General features: G+C 35.9%; 1 protein-coding gene across 1 annotated transcript in view; it reads right to left on the minus strand.

Moving 5' to 3' along the window:
• Positions 1-16,391, minus strand: part of Fbxl17 (F-box and leucine rich repeat protein 17) — a 408,585-nt gene that overhangs the window by 298,254 nt on the left and 93,940 nt on the right. Inside the window, exon 5 of the mRNA XM_048331058.1 lies at positions 1,443-1,550. Within this exon, the coding sequence (XP_048187015.1) occupies positions 1,443-1,550 (108 nt within the window). The remainder of the gene's footprint in view (positions 1-1,442; positions 1,551-16,391) is intronic.

The raw sequence follows: 16,391 nt of genomic DNA on the forward strand, positions 1-16,391 counted from the left end.
CCCACTCTTGGCTTTCAAGAAATAAAATAACTAAAATAAGTTGAGCAAAATCTATGCATACTTAGAATGTCACTTTGCTTTTATTTGGATCCAGGGAACAAATAAGCAATATAATACCACAAACAAGTGTTTTCATCAAAGCAAAGACTTTGTTGAAAACATACATGCTCCTCACAAACTTTGTGTTTCGGCTTTCTATAGTCCAGTAGATTCTAACCGCTAACAGGCCAACAGCAATTCTTGCTTATACTTCGGAATAACCTGCCCAGCAAAATGAGCTTTCCAATCCAGACATCTGTAATAACTACTACTTTGTCACAGAGAATAATTCTGACTTTTAACTACCACTGTAGCATAATTTCTTTTTCAGGAAAACACTAACTGATCTAATAAGTCTTGTTTTATCTTTGATGAGTACAATTTTGAGTGATAATAAAAATCTCAAATATACTCATTACAATACTTGTAGCACAATCTGTTCATGCAAAAACAATTCTACTCTACACTATAAACAGCATTAAATAAGATTAGAGACACATTCATCTACCAAGATGTTCAGGCTACTGATATTGAAATGAATAAAAAAAAACTTATGGGCTGGGAATATGGCCTAGTGGCAAGAGTGCTCGCCTCCTACACATGAAGCTCTCGGTTCGATTCCCCAGCACCACATATATGGAAATCGGCAAGAAGGGGCGCTGTGGCTCAGGTGGCAGAGTGCTAGCCTTGAGCGGGAAGAAGCCAGGGACGGTGCTCAGGCCCTGAGTCCAAGGCCCAGGACTGGCCACAAAAAAAAAAAGTTATGATGGCATATGGTCTTGGTTAGACTAAGATGTTCTGATAGAACAATAAACAGAATAACAAGCCTATTCTCTATCTTTAGGCTCTCATTCTCAAAATACAGTGAAATCGCATTGGTAATTGGTAATTTAACACAAAGTCAACCACAGGCTTTCTTTTAGATATAGTAGACTAAATTAGTGATTTGACTTTTTTAAAAAGCAAAACTTGCACTTATTTTCTAGCAATGTTCATAGTATGGAGTATAACAATAGAAATTTAATTTGCACTTACTGTGGTCTTCATACATACGATCTCACTTACTACCTGAGAATGCTTGGCACTGTATTCTATTTCAGAAAAGAAGCTTAGTATTATGTTTTTTAAATGGTTTTAATTTGATCAAACACTGGTACACCACTCCATAATGATCTTAAAATTCCTTGCTCAAGAGCATTTCACAATTCTAGAAATCTGGGCACAGTAGCACATGAATGTAGCCTCACAATTCAGGAGGCTGAAATAATTTGAACCTACAAGATCAAGACCATCCTCAGCAATATAACAAGACACTGTCTTTAAAAAAAAAAAAAAGGAATAACAGTACAGTCCATCACCCGAATGATATAAAAAAAATACTAAGATGTAGCCAAGGTACCTACTTTGGTTAGGTGAATGACTCCTTTAGAGGTGACTGAACAACCCATGAAGCCAACATACTGAAGTTCAGGACAATGCTCAGCAAATGCTTTTACTGACTGGTCTGTCACCTGGGGAAGAGACATAAAGAAAGTTATTTCGGGTGATAGTACCAGTGAATGCAATTACCTGGTTCCTATAAATGATTTCTGTTTCATCTTGCATCATTACTATTTCTCTTTCCTTTTGGTCATTTGAATGAGCATCTCTACGTTGGAAAAAAATCCTCTCGACTCCACACCCGCTTCTCTCTTTATCCCATGTTTTTGTACTTCATAAAAAACACCTAATACATTACATTGACACTGCTAGCTACCACCACTTCTTCCCGTGCTGTCCACTGCTCTCCTTTCTTTCCTCACATCTTTATATTCACATTTCACAAACAATGAAATTCACCCTTCCCAGGAGGCACTTCCGTGGTTTGTAATACATTCAAAGAACTGTCTATGCAGCAACACCAATACCTAATTCTAGCGCGTTTGTCACTCCAAGAAGAAAGCACTCATTCCTCTTTCATTCTATGCCTCCAATTCTGGTATCATTCTATCTCCGTGAATTTGCCTTTCCCGGACACTACTACAAAAGGTACCATACAATTTGTGAACTTTATGTCTTGTTTTTGCTACTTAGCATGTTTTCAAGGCTCACCCATGATATAGCATGTTAATACTTTCTCCTTTTTATTGCTAAATAATATCTCATTATGTGGTATATGCCACATTGTTATGGGATGAAGTGTATACTCACCAAATTTATATTTTGAGATCCTGACCACTGGTACATCTAAATGTAACATTACTTGGACATAGGGATGTTACCGAGGAAAACAGTAGGATGGTGTAAAGTCATATTACATTAGGTATGTACTCCCATCCAGTAAAAAGAGAAAATAGTACACAGACACACAGGTGGAACACCAAATAAAGACTAGAGTTACGCTAATTACAAGCAAGGACAATGACAAAGATTGCCAAAAAGTGTATTCCCCTTGATGTCTCTAGGCATCTCAATCTCAACATATCCAAAAGAGAAGTCTTTATATTGTAACAAGACTGCTTTCCTCAGGGTTGCCAGTTTCAATGAACAGTAACACTGTTCATCAGCACTTCAGGTGAAACCATTTTACATTCCAAATACTATCCAGTAGATGTAAAAATGCTCCATCTTACAAATGTGTCCTAATTATAGCTTCTTCTCACCCTGCCACCACTATCACCTTAGTCCACTGTTGACATTCTCTCCCTTCCTAAGGAAGGAAAGAGTGTCCTGAATGGCACTACTGATTCCATTCTAGTTCCTCTTTTGATTTAGACACAAGATCTCTGTTACTCTCCTTTTCAAAACTCAAACTCCTTATCATAACCCATCAATTCTCTTGATAATTTGAGCCTAATCAAACCTCAATTTGCTTTACTTCCCCTCCACACCTTCATTTGTCTCACTTATTCCAGCCACAGTGGTTTTAGTCTTCCTCAACATACCACATTTGATGCTTTCTCAGTCTTTCATCTGTTCTTTCCTTAGCCCCAAATGTATCCCTCCAGGTGGCTACATGGTAATTTAATTCCTGTCTCTCCTCCAGAGTCACCTCCTATGATTCATAACGACTATTCTGGCTGAAATAACACCATTAACTCCCCTCTTCACTCCATCTTGACTTTGCTACGATTTTTGTTCAATACAACTATTACTGATTACATTACTCATTAATCTGTCCGTATTCCCATAGTAAAAGAGTTTTACCTTTCCCTTCCAGTAGAAAAAAACAATTATTCAAGTTCATTTTGGATTGCTTCACCAAAAGTCTCACTACCTAGAATTTTCTTCAGTTCAAGCACTTTGGAACAGCTGACCACCCTAACCAGGATGATCATATAACCAGGCCCATTACTACACCATAAGCACCTAACAATCCCTGGCACTTAGTAGAAAAAAAAAACCTGAGCATTTAAGTAAGTGATTTTTTTCTTCTCTCCAGAGATATCATCATAGTTTTTATGTCTACTTTCTTTAACCTCCTTTTAGACCAAGGGTATATGTATATTAATTTAAATGTGTTGATTTTTAATAGCACTTTCCTAGTAGCTTTTTTTGGTGTGTTACCATGGTGTATGTTCCTCTTTTAAGAATGAAACATTTTTATATCAATAGCTCTTAATTTTGATATATATCATGGCTAATTTCATATGTCAACTTCTCTGCTTCACAAAGTGCCCAGATATTTGGTTAATTATTATTCTGAGTGTGTCTGTGACAATGGTTCTGGATAAAGGTAACCTGAATCGGTAGTATGAGCAAGGCAGACGTTCTTCCAAATGTGGACAGCTTTCAGCTATCCATTCAGGCTGAAGAGAGCAAACATACTAAGGGCAAATTCGTGCTAAATCTGCCTTATTATCCTCCAGCTGGGAAACTGGTTATCTTCAGACTTAGATTTGCATTATACCATTGACTCCCCTAGGTTTCCAAATTGCAAACTACGGATCTTGAGACTTCTCAATTTTTGTAATCAGAAGTCCAATTCCTATAATAGTCTCCTGGTGAAATCAGATAATCTCTTAATGGTTTTGCTTCCCTAGAAAATACTGACTAATATAATGTGTACAGTTTTCTTGAGGAGTTATAAACTCAGATCTGAAAGGAATAGAGCCCAAAGGTCTATATTTTTAACGATCCCCCAAGTGACTCTCAGGCATATGAAAGTTTGAGACCCCAGGGCAGCAAAGATAACATTATACAGATGGTATCTGGCATTTCTATCTGGGTCTGTTATAAATGAAAGGCTGAATGAAATTTCATTTTTGTCTTCTTCATCTGCCAAAAAAAATTTCTATATACCAATATCATTTTGGAATTGTGTTAAAATACTGTTGATTGCTCAAAGGTGCAACTTAAAAAAATGTGTAAATGCCTTCTATTATGTGTACATTATGCTTAACATTCATTTTACTCAGTCAAAATAAATTAAACAAGTTAAACACTTCTGTTTTTCAAACAGCAATGACTCACATTTCTTTCCCTTAAGCTTTAGCATGGGTGACTGTTATTTTGTATCTTCTTTATGCTAAGCAGATATGGAAAATAGAAGTGTGTAAATAGCATTAATTCTAAAACAATCCCAAGAAAATTTTCATAAAATAATCAAACCAACTGCATCTGTGGTAAGTCTGATAAAAGATTAATCCTCCCCTCAAAAGTAAAGTATGCTTAAGCATATTAAGATTGAGGTGCCATGATAAATTAAAAATAGGTTTTCCTGACACTCAGCTTTTTAAGGTCATTATGTTAACAAAGAATAGGCACTAAAATCATTGAATGTTTCCATGAAACACATCTCTCATTACAAAAAATAGTAACAGAACTTAAAATTCAGTGGGTCAGTCAGTAAAATATCCTGCTCAATTTCAGTCTAATATCAACTCATTCTTACAGCCATACTGGGGTGTGGGGACTGAAAGAAGGATTAAGGACCCCAGGAAAATCAGATCCTAAAAGCCACAACTTTCAGGGAGACAAAGTGAGATACTAAAATCTGTAGGTGGCCAGGCACCAGTAGCTTACACCTGAAATTCTAGCTGTTCAGGAGGCTGAGATCCTGCCAGCCAGTAAAGCTGTGTCTCAAGAGGTAGAGCACTAGCCTTGAGCAAAAAGCAGCTCAGGAATAATGCGCAGGCCCTCAGTTCAAGGCCACGACCAGCACCAAATATGTGTTTTTGTGTGTGTGTGTGTGTGTGTGTGTGTGTGTGTGTGTGTCTGTAAGTGGGTCATTCTCTTCTAGCTCAAACAGTCAAAGAAAGACAACTCAGAGGTGTTTCCAACACCAACAGAACAGGAAAAGCAAGATGAAAGGGAAGCCTTAGCAGACAGAAACACGCAAAGGCGGCTCAGGAATGTTTTAAAAGACTAATAAATGGCTGGCACCCAGCTCTACTTTGATGAATAGAAGATTCAGTTAGGTCAGGCATAAGTCCATGTGTAGACCTAAAGTTCTATGAAATACTAGAGTGTCACTGCTTTAGCTTTAAAGTCGCCTTTTTAGATTTTGCTCCTTTTACAAAGAAAACAAGAGACTATACGTCATGGAGTAAAATATGAGGACAAAATATGGTGATGGGTTTGTATAAAATGTTTTGGTTTGTTTTGCCAGTCTTGGGGCGTGGACTCAGGGCCTGAGCACTGTCCCTGGTTTCTTTTTGCTCAAGGCTAGCACTCTACCACATGAGCCACAGCGCCATTTCTGGCCTTTCTGCATATATGTGGTGCTGAGGAATCGAACCCAGAGCTTCATATACGCTCTTGTCACTAGGCCATTTTCCCAGCCCCTGTATAAAAAGTTTTGAACAGTACATGTTACATTACAATTGCTCCATTAGATTCTAGCTATTATCTTCACTCCCAATTGTCTTTCTTCTGTATCATGATTCATGGCCAGGAGTTAAGAGTTGGCAGATATAATAGCTGAAAACCAAAAGAATTAAGTATGCTAATTAATTCTCTTACTCTAAGAGACCCTGATAATAATTTTGGAGTGCTAGGTTTTTAAACTAACCTGGGAAATGGGAGGGATATGGAATATATATATATGTATGTATATATATACTTTATTAGTGATTCACTCTGGTACAGGAATCCCATTTTGTTAAGCTTTACAATGATGTTGCACATGACATTCACCTTGACATTCTGACCTAATTCCTGGGTAGAGATCTATATCCACTTTATTTTTAAAGGCTCCCCAAGAGAATGTAATGCTCCATCTGAGTTAAGAAAAATTCTAATGGCTCTATGCAAGTGTAGTTCACATACCAGTATCCTTGTCATCCCCTGAGAGCTCATAAATGCAAAGTCCTGGGGCTGCAGATGTGGCTCAAGAGGTAGAGTACCTGCTTTGCACTCTGCCGGAAAAGAAAACGTGCCCACCTCAGGCTCTGCCACGATAACTAATTTTATTTTGCGTTTTTTTATTTTAATTTTTAACAAAAATTCCAGGTGATGGTTATGCACTTTGAAGCTTGAGAAACACTCTCAAGAGATGAAGCAATGTATCATCTTCTGGGATGAGATGATACAAAAATGGAATGGCTGTCATAACCCAAGCAATATAAGAAATTTTAAAGCCATTCTATTAAGGTAAAATGTGCCTACTTTAATACTTGAGGCGTAATTCATCTACAGGTCACTGTGTTTTATCAAGTTTGTACAGTTGTACACTTATCACCACATTCCAGCTTTCAAATGCTTTTATTGTGCTACCCTTAATATTCTTTCTATCCTTTATGCACATAAGTAGTCAGTCGCCTTCCACCCTACACCCAGGAAACTACTGATCTATTGTCTCTCCACGTATTTTTGTCTTTTCTTGAGATTTTATATGAATAACATTCTGTAACAAGTAGTCTTGTGTTTTTCTTTTCACTAGTGTTTGCTGCTCACCGTTGCTAGTGTATATATGTGTGTACTGCTAAGTAGAATTCTATTGTATGGACATACTATATTTTGTTTACTCACCAAGAGAAAATGTTTGCATTATTTCTAGCCTAGGTCTTAACAAATGCTGCTGTTCATATACAAATCTTTGTAAGGAACTGTGTTCTTTAAGAAAACACCTAGAATTGATGACTTATATACGATATGATGTTTAGGTATAAAATTGTATGATGTGTAATTTTAAAAATTAAACATACATGTGTAATCATATATGATGTTAAATTCATGAATAAATTACCTGTGCAAAGGGTCTTCATTGTTATATTTACTACATGAGCTTTAATCAAATTCACCTAGTCTATGTTATGCTTTCTTAATCTATCTCTCCTCTCCAGTATGTTTAACTTTTTAATCCTTTTTTTAAAAAAACTTAGGCTTTAAGTTGTAAAAGCTATTGTATATGTTTTGGATATAAATCTTTTCTCAAATATGCTTTGTGTTTTCCTTTCCTTAATGGTGTCCTTAGCTCTAATATCTGGATATGTGATATACTTGAAGTTAATCTTTGTGTATCACGTGAAGTAATGATATTCAGTTTTTGTATATTTAGTTCCAATTACCCCAGATCCATTAGTTGAAAAACTATACACCACAGAGAAATAACAAGGCTCAAGTCTGAAATTCCTTGGCTTGAAGAATTACACTGGCTATGAGAAAACAAGACGGAGAATTAGTATGTAGAAAGAAATGTAAGATTTGGAAAAGTGTATCAAAATTAGAGAAGAAAGAAAGATTGCAAATCAGATTTTGATGTTTTTGGTCAAAGCTTTGATTTAAAAAAGGGGGGGAGAGGAAGAAACTCTTACATAGCCATGTATGATTTAACAAAGCTTCAAGTCTTACATAAGAGTTACATGTCTCTTTTTTAGAATACTGACTTTAGACAAAAATTTCCCTTATCTTTTTACTTTTATGGCATTCTAGTTAAAAGTGTCTTCTGTGATGCCAGTTACCACTACTTGGTTTTATAATTTACTACCATTAGCCCAGTCTGTTCCCTATCTCTGAATCAGATTATGCCAAACCTACATTGTGTCTCTCTTTTGAGGTGATTGGGGATGGCTCTTTATCATAAATGAATCTTTATCATTACTTCACACCATACACAAAGATTAACTCCAAGGACATCACATATCTAAATATTAGAGCTAAGAATACCAATAGGAAAGGAAAAGACAAAGCATGTAAAGAAGAATCAGCTCTTTAAACTGGCATTTCATATTTGCTTGAACAGAATTATTGAAAAGAATGAAGAAAATTCTGGTTACAAGAATTTTGCATCTTCAGAGCCAAGAAGATTATGAAAAGCCTGAGTAAATATGAACACTCAAGGAGATCCCAGTAGAACTTCAGGTTGAGAATCATAAAGAAGTCTTCTCCAGATGCTAAAGCTAAGGCCAAAAGCACAAGGTTGCAAAGGGGTAGGAAAGGAAGATATTGTTTCGCACAAGCTCTGAAGAGTTTTATTCAATCAGATATCTTTTAGGAGATGTGGTTTCTTGTGAGATCAATGTAGGGACAAGAAAAAAAAAACCCTCCACAAGACTATAGAAATAAGAGGTCTCAAGTAGGAATACAACTATAGACACTGCGGTCGAAGTGGTCTCAAAAGACAAAAATGTTTTATGAAGACAACGCAGTACAAGTTCAATAGTTTGGGTTTCAGAGTTAAATTTCATAAATGTGATTTTGGACTGTGTTCTAAATTACTATTATTTAGTCTAAAATAGTAATTTCATTTTATTATTACAATGCAATCTAGAAATTACCACATAAGTAAATCTAACAAATATGGTTAACTTGACTCTCCACTACTGAAACTGACCTTGATTATATATATATACACTGGGGTTCTCTTTACCATCTCTTCTGTTCTTACCATGGTCAAAGACACAGTATCCCTCTTCAGATATGATAGCTACCCACTGGGTCACCCCCCGCCACCCTGGATCTCACCCATCTATTCTCCACTCACCAAGTCAAAAAAAGGGGGGGGGGGGGGAATTCAACTACTCAATAATCATTTCCCTCAAATTAGCTAATGAACCAAAATCTTCGAATGTACCAATATCCTTGGAAGAGAATCAAAATTCATTCTTTGACCTGCAAGAGCAAAATTGGCAACTCTTTATTTCACTTATTTTTCTAAAAATGTAGTGTATATTAATTGTACAAAAGGGATTCATTGTGGTATTTCATTTATACAAATAGTGTATTTTAATAATATTTACCTCCATCATCCTCTTGTTTCACCCTCTGGGCTCCAGGTAGTTCCTCCTTCCCAAATAGTGTCCCTTTTACCTTCATGTCACTTTTTTTTAAGATATAGATTGCACATCAAGAACTTGTTATGCTTGTCTTTCTCATTATGACATTTGACCTAATACCATGTGAGCTCTAGCCACTTTCCTACAAATGATGTAATTTCACTATTAATAGTCCATTGAGTACATATAGCACATTCCCTTTATCCATCCAACAATAGGCATTGGATGATTCCTTGGCTATTGTAAATGGCGCTACAATTGACATGAGTGTTCATGTATCTTTTTGAATGCTGAGTTAAATCTTCAGGTGAGATGACCACTTCAGATGAGAAGTGGTATAGCAGGAATATATACAGTTCTAACTTTTACTTTTTGAAGGACCCTCTGTACTATTTCCATAATGGCTTCACAAACTTATCATACTACTTCTATGCCTATCAACAGTGTATAAAGGTTCCTTTTGCCCACATCTTTTTCCAGCATTTGTTGTTGCTTGCTTGATTGATAATGGACATTCTAACATGAAGCAGAACTCAGTGTGTTGATTGGCAGCTCCTTTATGACTAAGGATGTTGAACAGTTCATTTATTTATTTGCCATTTGTGCTACGTCTTTTGAGAACTGTCTGTTCAACTCATTTGCCCATCTATTAATTAGACTATTTGTTCCACTGGTGTTTAATATATTGAGGTTCTTACATGTTTTGAGTAAGTAATACTTTGATGAAGCCACAAGGAGTTTTCTCCCATTCTGTAGACTATATTTTTAGTCAAAGAAATCATTCCTTTTGTTGTGCAGATGCTTTTAAATTGATCTAATCAATTTGTCAGTTATTGCTCTTATCTCCTGTGTTACTGACATTCCTACTGAAAAAAATGTTGCCTACACTATAACCTCAAGTGATTTTCTTGTTTCCTTGAAATACATTCTAAGTTTCAGATCTTACAGTAAAGTCTTTAATCTACTTTGAACTGCTTTTTGTACACAGTGAGATATAGAGGTGCAGTTTTAGTCTTCTAGATATGCACAGCTAGTTTTCTCAACATCATTTATTGAAGAGATTATATCTTTTCTCTAATGAAACGTTTTGGCTCCTTTGTAGAAAATCAGATGGCTGTAGGTGTGTAAGCTTGCTTCTGAGCATTCTATTCTGTGTGTGTGTGTGTGTGTGTGTGTGTGTGTATGAAAGAGTACCAAGTATTTTTGTCCATTACTGTGATACCTCCAGCTTTACACAGAACTGTTTTGGCAATTAAACATCTCTTATGTTTTCATATGCATTTTAAGGTTCATTTTTCTATTTCTGCAAAGAATGTCATTGAAATTTGGCAAGGACTGCACTGAAATGACAGATTGCTTTTGGTAGTAACTAACCATTCTCACGAATTAATTCACAACCATTAATTCTGCTTATCTCTGAACATGGGAGGACCATCTTCTAGTATGTTCTTTCTTTCTCTGGTGTTCTATAGTTTCTATCATACAGTCTTTTCCCTCTTTAGTTAAGTTTGGTGCAGGCTATTTTTGAGATTATTAAAATAGAATTGTTTTAATGATTTCTTTTTTTAGTCTTCCCATTATTAATACATAGAAAAACTACTCATTTGGATGCTACTTTTCTGAAAGTGTTTGTAAGAGTTTTACAATGGAGTCTATAGAATCCTTTAAATGTACAAGCATATAATCTGAAAATAGAGGTAATCCATCTTCTCTTTCATTTCATGTCACTACCTCCACTCCTTACCTTGCTTCTAAGATTTCCACACACTACCATTCACAATGTTTGATAACAGGGCCTCAAGAAGCAGAAGCTCCAAGAACATTAATGAGTGAAGGAAGAACTATTTTATGGCATACCAATGGCTGGCTGGCTCAATATTGAAATTTTTAGTTGTTATGCTGGTACTGGGGCTTGATATCAGAACTTGGGCACTCTCCTTGAGTGGTTTTGCTTAAGACCAGCACTCTTCCACTTGGGACATAGCTTCACCTGTCTTTTGTTGGTTAAAGATGAGAGTCTCACATACTTTCTTGCTCAGGATAACTATGAACCATGATCCTCATATCTCAGCCTCAGACATGAACCACCAGTGCCCAGCCAAAAAAAAAATAATAATAATAATGACAAGAAAAACTTAACTATTGGCTATATTGGTCTCCAAGGGTCCCAACAAATTACGTATTTCAAAAAGGTAAGGATAGTATTTTCAAAGAAAGCAACAGTAAGACTTTGATTCTTCACTGATATGTTTAGAAAGAATTGGAAAATATGGGAGAATTAACCAGGTATCTATCTAATCCCATTCAGGACACTAGAACCCACTCAAACCTTTCCTTTCACTCCTAAGGAAGAACAGGAATCAGAGGCCCAATGAGGAAATTTCAAAATAGGGTATTTTTCAGAAAGCATGCCAATTTTAATTTTTATACCATACAGTTTGAGTAACCAGTGAGTCTGTGAGGTGCCCTCATCTCTTACTGCAAAATAAAAATCAACATAAAACAATCTGTTTACTGCCAAGAAAATAAATTTTGTTTATCCATGAAAAGAAAACCATGAATTCCAGTTCAGCAAGACTCACCAGACTATAAGTGCCAAAGAATTCTAGAAAGGAGCCACACTACAATCTGCTCCTTCATGACGGGTGGTATCCAAAGACAGCAATAGTGAACATTAAAAATTATGGCTTATGGAACATGAGACATTTTATCTCAAATGTAAATAACTATGATAATCAATTGAATCAAAATTGCCTCTACAGATAAGAAAGGCACATTCAGAGTATGTCTAATGAAAGGCTTATTCTTGCTCAGGGCTGGTCAGTCTCATGAATCCTTTTAATTCAACAAATATTTTCGTACATTTCATATTAAGTCCTGGTGCTATATGAAGTTGAGATATGGTCTCCACCTCCAAGAGCAGAGACCACATTGCATCCTAATATAAACAGGCAAACAGGCATGGCTTCCAAAACTACCAGTGCCATTCTGAGAGTATTTTATTCTGGAGATAGCATCAGTTCAGTTTCCCAAGACCCACTGACTAGATCTGAAACCAAGTTTGATGAGACAAAGGGACTATGAAGGATTGACAGCTAGGTAACATGACTCTGACTTGATATTGCAGGAATCTATTTTAGGAATATGAGAGAGTTATGCGCTTAACATGGGTCTCCTTGAGTCCCAGCATATTGCAGGGCCATGACTTGATAAACTCTTGCATTAAATACTTTAACGGAATGGTGATAAGGAGAGAAACATACTTCAAAATCCAGTAGGTACACAAAGGACTTGCTGAAGGAACATTCTGGACCCAGTGGGGCTGACCAGAAATCTATGACCATCACAAGGCCAGGCTTCCAGAAAAAAGTATGATAACACACAGGCCTGACCACATGGTAATGTGAGTAAGCACCATTTCCAACAACCCTGAAAATGTTCAAGGACTGTGATAAAACAAATCCAAGTGAAAATTTTATTTCATACTCAATAAATATAAAATATGTTTACAAAAACGTCTGAGGATGGACCACACTACAAGTTTTCTACTTCTTTATTCAACTCCTGAAAACCTACACTGAAATTCTTTTTCTTCTTCACCTCCTTTGGTTTTTCTGCATCTGTCACAGGAAGCACTATATACATGTACTATTAGTATACTAGAAGACTTCACATTGGAAACCATAATGTAAAAACATAGAACAAACTGATGTATCACCACAAATAAAAATAAACAGCTAAATGTGGATAAAAGGATTTGGTATGTACTCACTTTATGAATCATTTAGTAAGACTTTCATACTGTGCTCTTCATTTAATAAAACCCTCATAACTAGTAAATTTTAAAAGATATCTAAAACCAAAAATTTTAAAGAAAACAGGTTTAAAAAAAAAACATGGTTAGACAATACCTACTAATCACATTATGATCCCAATACTATACTACGTATGTGATCAAGACAAGCCAACTGAGCTCATGAGCAAGAGGAGCACATGGCAACCAAACACACTTCAAGAGTTATCACTATACGTAAGTAATTATTTACAGAAATCAAATGAGTTATTACTCTCATTATAATATAATTACATAACCGATGTGGCGAGGAACTAAAAACATGACTAAATACTTAATTATGACAAATATTAGTCTGATACATCTTAAGTCTTAATTGCATGAGAGCTGCAATACTGCTTTTACATATCATGAGAAAATCATTTAATTCACTTATAAATACAAATTTATATTGGCACTACACAGTTATTTCATAAGTGAATCAAAACCATAATATAAAGATACTTAACCTTTCACTTTGCAGAGGCTGAAATATTGAGACAACAAAATTATAAAATAAACCTTTGTCTATCTTCTAACTTCAAAAATTATTAATTTTTAGGAAATGCTATTTGACAGACAGACCTCGTTCATTTCTAAAATATTACTTTTTTTGTTTGTTTTTGCTGGTCCTGGAGCTTGAACTCAGGGCCTGGATGTTGTCCCTGGGCCACTTTGGGCTCTACAACTTGGGCCACAGTGCCATTTCCAGCTTTTTTGAATAGTTTATTGGAGGTAGGAGTCATACAAGACTTTTCTGCCCAGGACTTTTCTGGCTTTGAACCATGATCCTCAATCTCAGCCTCCTGAGTAGCTAGGATTATAGGCAGCTAAAATACATGTTTCTGTATATTTCTAAAAGAATAATGTAAATCAAGGTAATTCAACAACACAGTTGTTCAAGTAAGAAAACAGAAACCTAATAGTTTTTAATGCACATAATGTAGCTTAATGATTTAAAGATCCTATTAAGCATTTACTACAATTTTATTTTTAAAAACTTTTTGTCAACAAGGACATTGAAATTTGTAACTTGTTAATAAAAATTTTAAATTCCATTAGCATTTGGATAAAAATTGGTAATTAGATGGCTTATGTGATCCTGCTTGTTAGTCCCTAAACGGAAAAGTAAAAATGGCTGACAAAAGTTTATAAGTTCCGTACAAAGTATTGCGAAAGTTAGACACTGGTCCCAACCAATGACATTGATATCTGTTTCTGTTAAAAAAAAGAAAAAGAAAAAAAACTATAAAAGGGTATAACTTAAATACTTTCCTTCAGTTTTCTAAGTTTCTTTTGTATGTATGTGTGTATTTATTTTATTTTTTTATTTTTCTTGCCAAGGTGATGTACAGAGGAGTTAAAAGTTGAAAGGTAGTACATTTCTTGTCAAACTTGTTACCTCCTCCCTCATTTTTCTCCCACCTTCTCTCCTCCCCAATCTGCCCCTTTTTGAGTTGTACAGTTAGTTTACAACATATTGTCTTGTAAATACTGCTATTGCATTGGTTCCCCTTTTACCCTTTGTCTTACCATCTTGATTTTAGTACACTGACATTTAATATATCTGTATTCTAAAAGAATTGCTCCAGGGGGCTGGGAATATGGCCTAGTGGCAAGAATGCTTGCATCGTATACATGAAACCCTGGGTTCCATTTCTCAGCACCACATATATAGAAAAAGCCAGAAGTGGCGCTGTGGCTCAAGTGGCAGAGTGCTAGCCTTGAGTAAAAACAAGCCAGGGACAGTGCTCAGGCCCTGAGTCCAAGCCCCAGGACTGGCAAAAAAAAAAAAAGAATTGCTTAATTCCTACAAGGGACAATCTAAAAAAATAGTCTACTAACAACCACAAGCATACATAACAACATTTGCAGATTTCTTAGCAGATGCATACAACCATACATTAGCTCAGTGAAACAAATAGGCAGGTGCACTTTCCATTTTATGAAAAGGAACAGAAGAGTTAAAAGTTGCCCAATGAACTAACCGAGATGACCCTCAGTAGATGAATGGATCAAGAAAATGTATATATACACAGTGGAATACTATGCTTCTATCAGAAGAATGGCATTGCCCCATTCATAAGGAACTGGAAAGACTTGAAAGAAGTTGTACTAAGTGAAGTGAGCCAGACCCCCAAACAATGGACTCTATGGTTTCCCTCACTGACAATAATTAATACATGACTAGGATAATCCTAGCAGAAGACCACAATAGCTCAGTACAAATGGACACATAAGATGATGCTAAGCTAAACGAACTCCAAGTTATAAAAATAAGTGGGTTCATCACTGTTGTTATTTTCAATATAACATGTGAAATTATGCTTTTTCCTTGTGTTTTTCTTCCCCATGGTTTTACCACTGATGTCACTGTAACTGATTTCGGTACCCTGGGTACTGTATGTTTGCTTATTAGAACTAGGGAAGGGGAGGGGAACATCAAAGAGAGACAAAGAAACAGACAAAGGGTAAAGGGGAAACCAACGCAACAAAAATACTTACAAGACAATATGCTGCAAACCAACAGTACAACTTGGGGGAGGGGGCAGAAACTTGGGGAAGGTGGGAGAAGAATGAGGGAGGAGGTAACAAGTTTGATAACAAGTTCGATACTGCCTTATGTATGAAACTGTAACCCCTCGGTATATCACTTTGACAATAAACAATTTCTTAAAGTTGCCCAATGGTACATGTGAGCCCATAACTATCTCATAAACATATAATTCTTTGTTACTATCAAAGGAAAATGTCTTAATTCTGAAAACAAAGGATCTCTCTTCCATTCCATCATATTTTATTTCAGTTCTAAGAAAAACCTTTAACTTAACAGATATGGTGAGTTTAAACTTTTTCATTTCAAAGACTGAAAAAGTGAAGTTCACAAGACTGTGATTGAAGGCAAAATAAAATCCACTTTTCAGATCACTTACCAAAACTTAATTGTATGGATGCATTGTGTGTTATTTAAGACATAGAAAAAACAATAGTGTATATACAACTTCGAATGAATGAACTTAATTCCACAACAAAGAACAGTGAAAGATACTATCTAAAGAAAGATGCTAAAACTGGGAAAGCCAAGAGAAAGCCAAGAGAAAAGGAATTTCTATATAGAAAAGGATTTCTATAGTGTCTTTGGTGCTTCCTTAACTATGTAACTTTACATTCTCTGCTTTCCTTTCCTAATCTCTGCCTGCAGAGCTGTTCCTCTCAAAGCCCTGTGCTATCTTCCCCACTTGTTTTTCCACATATCACTTTCCTTTCCTGGATTTATTCTCATGTTTCTTTTTGAACCCTGTGCCCACTCTTACATTCTTCTG

This window comes from Perognathus longimembris, chromosome 22 (genome assembly GCF_023159225.1).
Source record: "Perognathus longimembris pacificus isolate PPM17 chromosome 22, ASM2315922v1, whole genome shotgun sequence".
Lineage (NCBI taxonomy): Eukaryota > Metazoa > Chordata > Mammalia > Rodentia > Heteromyidae > Perognathus > Perognathus longimembris.